Source organism: Plasmopara halstedii (genome assembly GCF_900000015.1).
Source record: "Plasmopara halstedii genome assembly, contig: Scaffold_470, whole genome shotgun sequence".
In the NCBI taxonomy this organism is placed as follows: domain Eukaryota; phylum Oomycota; class Peronosporomycetes; order Peronosporales; family Peronosporaceae; genus Plasmopara; species Plasmopara halstedii.
This window is the reverse complement of record NW_020187390.1, coordinates 1057209-1068955: the sequence shown is the minus strand read 5'-3', so window position 1 is coordinate 1068955 and position 11747 is coordinate 1057209. Positions and strand designations below refer to the sequence as shown.

Here is an 11747-nt window from a genome sequence, read left to right as displayed (position 1 = left end):
TGGCCATCTCGACCTCTCTCACCCAGAGCAGGAGATTCTCTCCATCCTTCCCCTCAAATACCTTTTCGCTCACCATAAGCGGCTTAGGTCGGGGGAAGTCATCCGTCATCGACGGAGGCGTTTAAGACGCAAGCGACGCAGACATCTTCTGCTGCAGGTGCTCTAGCAGCGCGTTTTCGTGACTCGAAAACGCATCTAGACGTGCACCGATTGCCTCAGGGCCTTGCGCTACAAGGTGTTGCACGCTCTCAGGGCCAAGCAAGGATATCAGCTTTTCAGCCCGGCCTGCATGCCCTGGGGCAAAGAGGAAAATTCCTCCGTCCTCACAGAGGATCAGTCTAAATGACTTAGGTGTAATTTGACTACAAGTGCTACCAAGTGCAGAGGGGCTGCCGTAGCTTAGCGCTTGAGGAAGCGTAATTTAGGTCACCGACCTTTCGTTCTATACATAGAACAAGTACGAGTTAGGGGATCGAAATTCGCTTGCTCCAAGAGTAATTGTTGCCTTACCCAACGCAATCAGCTCTTCCATTAAAAATCCAAAACTGATTTTTTAATTTATTTTTATCTGCGGCAAAGCCGCCTAGCTTTAAATGTTTAGATCTTCCCAAAAATATATAGTAAAATCTAAATACATGCATAACTACTCGCTACCTAGCCACATACCATATTCTTGTTTGGGTGCAGTCACACCATGCCCATCTCGTGTGACACCACCCCCCTGTTATTAGGGTACGTGTAACCCCGTTACACCAAAAACACATGAAACAAAGCACCAGTCCATGCCTCCCACACACAACATAATGTGATTGTGATTTATGCATACTCGTTCAAGTTTTACCAAGAATCACAAAGTCCTGATAAGAGTAATTTTCATATTGGAAACCTCATTCCAGGGTTTAGCTCCAAGATCAAGAAGCATCGCATTCGGAAACTTGAAAAAATGAGCATTAGGATTTATGAAATTATTTAGAAGCAATTAAGTTCTTAATAATAATGCTGGATATCGAGGGTATTGATTTAAGAGCAATGCCCACTCCAAGTTATAGCCTAACGAATGATGACACGTGATTGGTCTGTTTGGAGCTCCCCCCAGTTCAATCATGGACTTCCTACGTCAGCTGGCTGTCGACCTGCATGCGTTGCGGGTTGAAGCCAAGCGTAAGTATCCCGTCGTAAAAGAAGCTGTAGATCGTGCATTAGAGACGTTACCAGCACTACAGCAGCAGTACGCGGCATCTCTTCGTGTAGAGGGACGTGCACCTGGTCCTGGTCACTGTCTTTTCCAAAGCGAGAGCGTGTTGCGACCATTTTTGCTGGCATGTAATCATACCAATGCATCGCACAAGATTTTAGTTCTGGCCTTATCTAGTATTCAACGTTTGGTCAGCTGGGATGCTATTGAGCCTGCTAGTGTGGGCAGTATCTTGCGTGTATTGCAGATTCAGGCTGAGAAAAACACTCATGCCGATGTCCAAGTCAAACTGCTTCAAACTCTCTTGCAGCTGATGACCTTAGCGTATGAAGAGAGACAGAAAGAGTCAAGGAAAGCTATTGAGCCGATTCAAGATAGTCAGATGCAGTCGTGTCCTTCAGGTCAGGCGAGACCAAAGTAAAAAAGCTGGGTTTTATTTGTAACATCTATGCGTTGAATTCGACAGATAATAATACCCTTGTGGGTAATGAAGATATGGTCATGCAAGCTGTATGGATTTGTATCCATTTGCACGCAACAAGCAGCAGTGCCAGTTCGTTAGTAGGTAATACAGCAGCTATGACAATCCGACAAGTCGTTTCGCTTGCATTTGGCAAAGTTGATTCAAGTCAAGAAGCAAAGCATGTGGGAGTGGTATTATTTCAAGATTTGTGTTGTATGAGTCGAGAAGAGAATGGAATATGGCTGAAACGTACGACAGGATCACCCATGAGTGCAGCTCTTGGTGTTGAGCTACTAGAGACGGTCTTGGCATCCCATTATGGTCTATTCCGACTTGATCTTGACTTTCAAGCTGTACTGAAGCAACAAATGACACCTTTGGTACAGTGTGTACTCGAATTAGGCTGTAACGACAAGCACGGTGGGTCTGCAGGATCTGGAATCACAGGCCCAACTAATTCGTCCATTACTACGAGCAATACCAATGGGACAGCAGGTCCATTTTTTCCGCTTCTGGTACGCGGCATGCGCCTTGCAAGCACCTTGTTGAGTCATTTTGCGGACTGCCTTGATAAAGAGTGTGCATTAATTCTACATGTATTACTCGAAATTATCGCCACAGGGACGTACGCTTCTCCAGACATGAACAAAGCACCGCCTACTCCAACTAAATCGCCTGACTCAAAATTTAATGCAGGAAATGCGATCGCAAATTTAAAAGATGCTAAAAACTTTCTAACTCACTCGGCTTTGCCAAATGGAAGTGCTTCCAGTACTACTAGTCTTGGTGGAGGTGTGAATTTTGTTACCTGGCCAGTTTTATTGGCGCTTGAGGTGCTTAATCGTGTATGTCTCGAGCCCAATATGGTGGCAGCGATGGTAAATTACTCAGACGGCGTGCTCGTAGCTATTACTCGTACGACGTCGTCGGTCATTATGACGTCTCCACCATCAGATTTTCGACCTCAAGGCCCAGATGGAGCTACGCCACGCTCGGGGCTCGAATTATTAAATGAACAAGAGACGCCCGTGCTACAGCATTTTTTTCTCGCTATCCGTGTCGCTGCTTCGTGTCAAAGTAATATGGCTGCTTCTGTGTTTGAGCTATCGCGATCGACGGACAGTGAAGAAGTTTGTGAAAAATTGGCTAAAGCATGTATGGCTGTCGTCGCTCCTGCTGTTATTCAGTCTATGAATTGTGTCATGCGATACTGTCGCGAAGTAGATCTTGTAACCATGTCACTTAAGTCGTATCACGTCTTGGCTACTGTTGCTTCACGACTTCGAGCGAACATGCAGAGTCCAAGTGCTCGCGAAATGTGGTGTAAACAAATGGATGATGTGGTACTGACGTGCTTACGTGCGCTTTGTGGATTCTCATTTCCGTTACCAGATGGCATTCGAGGTAACTCAAAGGGCTCAATATCCACGATAGGAACGGGTAGTAGCGGCACAAGCGAATATTCTGACGAAGCAGTGACGGATGATGGGGAAAGTTGTGTCGTGGTGATAAGTTGGCGCCAAGTGCATGCGATGAAAGCTCTTTTTGGTGCTGCTCACGTCATGGAAGAAGAATTGTCGCAATTTGAGTGGTGTGTTCTCCTAGAAGGCTTTGAAATTATTGTCGGACTGACGGATCCAAAGCTTAAATCTGGTCAGCAGAAATTACCGACGAAAAACTACCGAATTAGCATGTTTCGAGTTGAAGATGAGGATGTAGAGCAACAGCTGATGATGCTTAGTAACTCGATCGTAGATTTCTTTCGTGATGCACTGAAGCTTAGTTCTGGGGCCCTACATAGACTACTTGGTGCAGTTCGAAGAGTATCGTGGAATCAAGTGGGTTTACCCGCCCCAACACGAGACGTTAAGCCTGCACAAAGTTCGTCTGACTCTATCGACGAATGGACATTGGTGGACAAGGACGACGCGTCTCACCTTGCGAGCAATCATCATATGCGCATCTATCAAAGCTACTTGGGTGTAGGACTCACTGGTTCCGGTGCATTTATGCCATGTTTTGCACTACGGATGCTAACGCAACTAGCTGCAAGCAGCCAACGCTCATTTAAAGACGTGATGCGAGAGCTTGTGCTCATGAGCACGTTCGAGCCCCAACTACCACTCACTGTGGCGCAGTTTCCACAACTTGCTCAATTTCAATTCTTTGCGACGGACAGAATTTTTCAATTAATGCAAACTGCCTTGCAATCTACTACCAACAGTGAGGCGTTGGACTCAGTTGGTGAGAGCAGTCTTGCTAGTTCTCTCTTGGTGGACCAGCAAGAGTTGTTTGCACCGCTGTTGCAGCTGGCGCGTTCAGATATGAAAGATCGTGTGTTGACTGGCATGCTAGACCTACTCAATGCTTGTGGGCACTTAATTAACGCTGGATGGCCACTGATACTAGCGGCAGTGCAAGCAGCGTGCGAGTGTGGGGATGGCAAGACCCAAGTGCAGGCGTTTAAGTGCTTGCGTGTTATCGTTGACGACTTGATGGTATCGATACCGAGTGAATACCTGACCAACTGTATCAAGTGCATCGGATGTTTTGGTAGTAAAGCTAAGGACGTCAACATTAGTTTAACGGCAGTGAATGAGCTCTGGAGTGTGGCAGATATGATTGGCAAGGCGAAAGTGCGTTTACAAAGTGACGATACAAAGCGAAAACTTGGGCACTGGGGCTACATATTTGCCGAGTTTAGTGCTGTAGCATTAAATAATCGCGCCGAAGTGCGGAACAGTGCAATCAATACATTATTTGGCACTGCTGTGACATACGGCGCACAGTTCGATCTGAGTGAATGGCAGCTCTTTGTGAACTCAACTGTGTTGCCACTTGCGGCCAAATTGTGTGAGATGCCAGGGAGAAAAAGCTCAAACTTACAGGAAAACGACGAACAGAAGAGCTCGAGCAACTATGTGTTTCATCATTCACGGGATAGTGCTGAAAAACAATGGAATGAGTCGCGTGTGCTTATGCTAACAGGTATTAGTCGCGTCTTGGAGACGAACTGGCCTCATCTTTTGCAACACTCATCGTGGTTTGCGTCCATTTGGCGCAACTTACTGCAGCACGTGTCGCTGAATGCTGCGTTTGGCATGCCGAAGGAAGTGGTACTGGCAGCTATTAAGACGCTTCAAACGCTGCTACAAGTATCTTCAGCCGGAGACTTTGACCACATAGCGCAGTCGCAACCTGTCCGTGCAGGCGTTGGTATGCGCGTTGTGGGCGGAGCTCTGGTCTCATCTTCGGTGCCTTCTACGGCTTCCTCGAATCTCAGACGTGCGACGTCTGCTTCAGTATATCGTGATCCAGCTTTATGGGAGGAAGCATTTAGCCAATTATTGCAGCTGTGTGACCAGAGACGAAGTGCTGTGAATCAGAATTCTGAGCATCTGTTGCCGCTGAAGGAAGATGAAGAACAGGAAATTGCGAGCGCTGTTGTGTCCGTTTTAGTGGCGCTCTACCTGCAGGCAAAAGATTTCGAATTCAAGGATGGACGCAACGTCGAGAAGATGTTGGATCTCTTTGCTGCCTTGATTGCTTATCATGTGCTTGATCCACCCTCGATGAAGACCGTCACGAACATCACTTCAAATAGTTTGCAGTCGCGTGTATTAAACGCGTTTGAAGAATGCGGGTCGTTTGTATCCCACCCGCAAGTCCACACAAAGATGTTGGATCAATTAGTAAGTTACGTGACTCAATCGTCAGAGAGAGAACTTGTCTTTTTCACGCGTCACGCACTCACATCGCTGGTCAAGCTGTACGCTAGCGTGTCAAAGGAAGCAAGGGACAAGCGCTTTCTGTCGGTGCTCTTTTGCATTCAGCCATTCCTGAAGTTCGATGCTAGTTTGTCATCAGCTGCATCCACTTTGGTTACAGCTACTGACAAACCGATAAGTGCAGCGCAGAAAGCAGCGACGCAGCTGTGGAAGTATGCGCTGCGTGTCCTTTTAGTGCTGATTTCAAGTGGTCTTGTAGCGGTCCGACTGGCTGAAGCGTGTTGGCGTCCATTACTCGAGACGATTGCAGGCTTTGTGCAGCCACATGGAGGAAAATTTCCGTCGTGTGTGCAGTCGGAAGAAGATGAAGTGTTAGTGCTTAGTGTTTTGGAGTGCGTGGTGGACAGTACGATTGCATTACTTAGCGATAATAGTGACGCCAAGATGCGAACTGGACAACAGTATCGTGCGTTTATTGCTGAGCTGGTTGATGTGCTGTGCTCAGGTGTGGATGCAGTAGAGCATCAAAAACCTATGATTCGGTGCTGCGTACGTCAATTAACGACACTATGTATCCAAATAGCAGACGAGGAGCTAGCGTCATTCGCACGAACTCGATTAGTAGCATGTTGCAATACGGCGTTGGTTCGATTTACCGAGTTGGATCCATCTTCACAATCAAAATCACGCAGTATAAGCACGTCAACGAATTCAAAACCGTTGATTCTGAGTGACAACTACCAGGTCGTAGCAGCCCGTGAAAGAGCAGTGGAGCTCTTAACCAGCGCATTAGAAGCAGACTTCCAGCCACACAGTATTCTAGAATTGTATCCAGCATTGTGTGGATGTATCTCGTCCTCCGACCTTGAAGTGCGACAGCTCGTACAGCGTTTATTATTAAGTGGAAGACTAGATGAGGTTTGCTTGGAGCTCATGGATGTGAGGAAGCGTCAGTCTCACTAAGAATAGTCGTCACGAGATTCCTGCTGTAATGACTATAAATTGCAGGTTACCCAATTAAGTTATTGTGTTTATGAGGTACATTTTTCAATTCGAAACTTTAAAATATAGAAAATAATACATTATCATCAGAATCGATAATTTAAAACAAAAGTAAGAAGCAATTGAGATGTAGACACGCGCCCATTTTCTACAATCGAATCGCATTTGAGACTCTGTCTTTGGTATTTGTTGTCATTAAGCTTGTAGGCAGAAGCATACTAAAGCTGATTATTATCGATCGTAATTCAAACTATGGAGAAAGCTGTAGACCGGCAATAGAGTTTTTCATGTAAGCCAGTTCCTGAATATGAGGACCAAATGCGAGATCAACATAACGACAATCGGTACACTTGCAAAATGTGTTTTCTGTCGTTATGCTGAAGGAGATAGAAGAGTTATCAGCTACCAACACTGTTTATCCTTGTTAAATTGACGATATTCAACGAGAGTGACAATTGTGTACTTTAAGGTAAATCCAAATGCCTGAGTGAAAGGAGTAGACGTTCAGTAGCATAATGTCGCGTAATACTAAAAGCATATGGGTCGGTCAGGCACCGTATGTAGACGCTCCACTCATGACTTCAACTCGCTTAACATTTGACATTAAAACGACCATGTGAGCTAATCGAGAACAATATCTGTTTATGCAAACTTCATGCTTTTGCCCTGCATGAGTTACTTATTTATCAGCTGTGATGGAATAGGTGACAGAGAAATTTTGTTAAGAGATCATGAGTCGAAATTTTATAGCAAGATAAGGGTTGCGACGAAATGTCCTTTTAACTGAACAATCTCATGGTGTTCAAAGTGGTCAATAAAAGATATGGTGCCCATTCATTCCGATCAAAAAACCCCGGCCTTGCTTAATAGAATACAACGCCTGCTGCTTGACATCAAATTACTTCCTTGCGTTCATATTGTATTCAATATATGCGGATGATGCCTTGTCTACATCTGAAGTAATGCTGTCCATCTGATAAATGTCGTTCTTCCATCAACTAAACGCATTCGCCCTGAATTCTATGAAGAAGCAGAAACGGCTGGTCAATACAGTCCGTGAGCTTTATCTTTTCGACTTGCTTCGAAGAATATCTTGACAAGATAACAAGGTTTGACTACCAGTGTGGCTTACGAAATATCTCACTTTTTAAATAGCGTGCTGGTCTTAAAGCTTCACTTGATTCAACGATCCTGCCATAATGTCGACTAGTAGCGGTAAGATCGAAAACGGTTCTGTTGAGGTGCATAGATCAGATTCAACCATGAACTACAAGCCTTTAAAACCATTTCAAGTCAAATCTTCTCTCGTTCGCGAGTGTTTTGCCGAATTTCTAGGCACGATGGTGTTGATCATGTTCGGTGATGGTGCCGTTGCTCAAGTCGTGCTGGGGGAGGGCACGAAAGGCGATTATATCAACATCACCTTGTGCTGGGGTCTCGGTGTGTTCTTTGGTATCCACATTTCTGGTGGAGTCTCGGGTGCCCATTTGAATCCAGCAGTTACTACAACCCTGGCATGTTTTGGTCGTATGAAGTGGAATAAGGTTCCATACTACATCATCTCGCAACTCCTTGGTGCTTTCGCTGCGGCATTTGTTGTGTGGGGAGTGTATTACCCAATGTTCGACGTGATAGACCCCGAGAAGACGTCAACCGGAGCTGTATTTGCAACATACCCATACAGTGACGATATTCCAGTTTTCACATGCTTTCTGACAGAGGTTGTTGGCTCAGCATTACTCATGGGTTGCATTTTTGCTATCGGTGACCCGCTTAACAAACCTGCTAGTCCGTATTCACAGCCCACTGCAGTGGCTCTAGTGGTCGTGGCCATTGGTATGGCATTTGGTATGAATTCTGGCTTTGCTATCAATCCCGCGCGTGACTTTGGCCCTCGTCTGTTTACCTATTGTGCGGGATGGGGATCGAGAGTTTTCACCTTTCGCGACTCCTACTTTTGGGTTCCTATCTTCGGTCCACTTCTTGGTGGACCCATAGGCGCTGGAATTTATGTAGGTCTCATTGAGCACCATCATCGCCGTGAGTACAAGCACCGGCTTGAGTGCATTAGTGTATTGTAGACGGAACATGGCTGAGACTATGGGAGGAATGTATGGTACTATATATTGCATATTTCTCGCATGCCCTTCGAGATTTAGAAAAACAATATAGATCACTATTACGATACGGTCGAAGTAGCGTCGGGATGATAAACATAAAAATTCATTGCTTGCTTTTTTACTGTGACCGACTGGTTGAGAGAACGTTAGGATATCCTGCCTCCAAACATTAATGAACACCTTGACGGCCTTTTGAAAGGTTGCTCCTTTGTTGACATCCGCACACTTTTATTACGGATCCTACCTAGATTGTACTGCAGGACTGAGCCTACAGCAATCATGCGACAGACCACCTTCACGCTGGCGCAGTTTACAGCGCTGAAGTGACGGGATGCTAGACATAAAGGAAGAGCGATAAATGATGCGCGCAAAATCCGGTATCGAGGCAAGAATAAACATGTCATTGGACTGAGGAACGCCCCACTCCGAATAATTAAGGTAGCTGGTATCTAAACTCGAACATGCAGTCGAAGCAGTTTAAATGTGGAATTCCTTCACTGAATTTGAATAAAAGTCAAACAATTCAGCTGATGAACCAAAGTTCGACTTTATAGTAGACAACGGTATCGATAAACTTGTAAGTAGATCGTTCGACGGTATTCAGCGTGAAAATATCGCCCACGCTCACAGCATTGGGATACCATGGGACTGTAGTTACGAACTCGCACTGATGGCACACATCTATTAATACAAGATGCGATGTACCAATCAAGTGTGCGTGCTTGACGATAAATGGAGACCGCGGCTAATGTCCTTCAACGACCGTTATGGTGAGCTACGATCAACAGACTCGGTGACAATTCTCGGCAATCTTTGGGCGATGCTGTGGATGATTTCGTCAAACGTTCCTATTCAAATCCAAATCGCGCACTGAAAGTATAGTTGATAAGCATCGCCGATTGACGTGTTTCCGGAAATTAGTCACAATCAAACGAGGCGACTAACTTCAAACTAGCCAAGCACACCGGATGCATGCATAGCTTGATACTGCTTGCTCACCGCAAGATCAAAATTTGTAGAAAGATGCAGTTTGATTACGCAACGGGGAAGCATTGAAGCGTATACATATTTAAAGGTTCAGTTAGATTATCATTAAGCAAAGCACAACGGTCAATGATAAACGATTCGTGAGGCATAATCAATGTGAAATGGCTCAAGTAACGAGTATTGGTATTGCATAATCAGGCCTATCACATGCCGTCCAAGTTCTTTAAGTACCGGTCAAGGAACAAAGGAATATTTTAATGGTTGTGGGCTATCATAGCCATTGTCTTTCCAAAATCGGTAGCAGACACCGTATACTGGAGGTTCTTCAATCAGGTACAAATTCCATCTGGATCGTACATTTGCTTTTAAGAGGCGCTAAATGCTACATAACACCAGCTCAAAACTACAAGGGTGTGTGAGGAGGAGTACCCGAAACAATAGTTCTCGGCCGAGCTGGATCACCATTCGGCAATTAGCAGCGTCATGATGCCACCAGTCGCTACATGACAAGATTATCCGCCTCGTGTTTCCCTTTGCTGTCGTTCGAGAAGTATGAAAGTCAAGCTCCACGTAGAGTGGTCGACAGAACCTCTCGGCCGACAAATGTATTTGATACTTCTGACTTAGATTTCTATCTCATATAGTAACTGCAGAAGTAATAACTTCTTAGCTCTTACATCCCTTTTTCCGTGGTTGCCAACCCAAGTTTAGTTAGAGCATGTATGACTACGGTTATGCTACTCTCAAAAAATGCTTACGGATGGTTTGGTGGTAACGCGATCTCACCATTGATCGTCAGAAAATAATTTCTTGACTTCTTCAACCTAGAACGGTTGACAACTCGAGAGTCGTTCATAAAATCACTACGGGCTTGGATAGAAAGAGTTGCAGATTATTCAAATATATATCGCATTGTTAAATACAAACAGCCATCGGTAATGACTTACTCTCCATTATGGAGTCATATCGCACATGCAAAGTATTCGTGGTTTCAAACGTTGTTCATTGTCGTCTTGATGTTAAGAGAATCAACATTTTCATGATACAGCGATAAATCGCGCATACTCATGACTGTATTATTCATCACGACATCCTCATACAGCATCTGCCATGATGGCGCACAGACAGAGCTGGACTCGCGATCTCGTCCCACTGGTATATAAAACAAATAGGCATGTGATCTCGCTACCATCGACCACCAAAGTGATGTTTACAGTTGAGGCTTCTGAAGCTCAACAATCAGCTACGCTTTTTGAAGGAGTCAACCGTGATCAGCAAGCAGAGATTGTCACAGGTTCGACCAACAAAATTGTCTATGTGTGGCCTCAGAGCTTGATAGACTGACCTCAAAATCTCAAACGTCCTGAGTGGTCAGCTGGAGTGTCTCTAGGGTACATTTAATCTGCCGCTTAGAGTCACGATGCAAAAAAGAGATCTTTGATTCATTCAGCAAAGTCAGAAGTAGTGTTTATTGATAAGTAGTATGGAAGCTTTGAGAAATACTATAGATATGTGGCTCAATTCTTTACGTTTATAACTTGTAAAAACAAAAGGTTTTACCCGGCATCAGATCTGTGCTGTAAGCTAGTTACACTCAAACAAATCATCTCATTTTCATGAGGCAAAGTATCAGTTTTCTGGGGCATTTCTAACATTATGGGAAGGAGAAAGAAGCTTTTTTCTCAGCGCCAATTACTAGCCACTACAGTATTGCATACTGTATAGGATGATCACTGCTGAAACAGGTTGTCGTTCTTCCATACTTGGATTTTGATGATATCTGTTTATCAAAGTACACTCATCCGAGTAAAGTCGAGTTTAAAATCATGCGCCTTTACTTTTCCCCTCTCTCATCCGCACCTTATTTTGTCAATCTACATCCTCACAGTACCATGTTTCTGAGCAATTTCGAAACATGCTTTGTTACTTAATAATTCCTAGTATCATATCATAAAAATATTCAGCATCTTTATACAGTAACTTTTCAGCACCACTTCGCTACTTTGGAGAACAATGCTTTCCTATTTTTAACAATTTCGTGCCCTACTTTCATCACTAACACATCATTGATACTGTTAAGCTGTTAAGCACTGAAGTACCATGTTTTGGTCTGATTGAGCGATTCCAAACCATACTTTGTTACTATTCTTATCACAGTTACATATATTGGTATAGGTATAATTTACGTTTTGTGCTGCCATTTGTCGTATTTTTATACGACTTCTTTCCATACTTCAATAATAATCATATCA

The 11747-nt window shown here is 44.4% G+C and overlaps 2 protein-coding genes across 2 annotated transcripts; both read left to right on the top strand.

Annotated features, from left to right (window-relative positions):
* Nucleotides 1–1103: 1103 nt before the first annotated feature.
* PHALS_10407 (Uncharacterized conserved protein) lies at nucleotides 1104–6349 on the top strand (the record flags this gene model as incomplete). The annotated part of the gene is made up of 2 exons (XM_024725827.1): nucleotides 1104–1596; nucleotides 1662–6349. 2 exons carry the CDS (start codon nucleotides 1104–1106, stop codon nucleotides 6347–6349), a joined length of 5181 nt encoding a protein of 1726 aa, XP_024576564.1.
* Nucleotides 6350–7587: 1238 nt separating this feature from the next.
* PHALS_10406 (hypothetical protein F443_13744) lies at nucleotides 7588–9936 on the top strand (the record flags this gene model as incomplete). Its single annotated transcript, XM_024725825.1, has 3 exons — nucleotides 7588–8428; nucleotides 9773–9828; nucleotides 9892–9936. 3 exons carry the CDS (start codon nucleotides 7588–7590, stop codon nucleotides 9934–9936), a joined length of 942 nt encoding a protein of 313 aa, XP_024576563.1.
* Between the last annotated feature and the right edge of the window lie 1811 nt (nucleotides 9937–11747).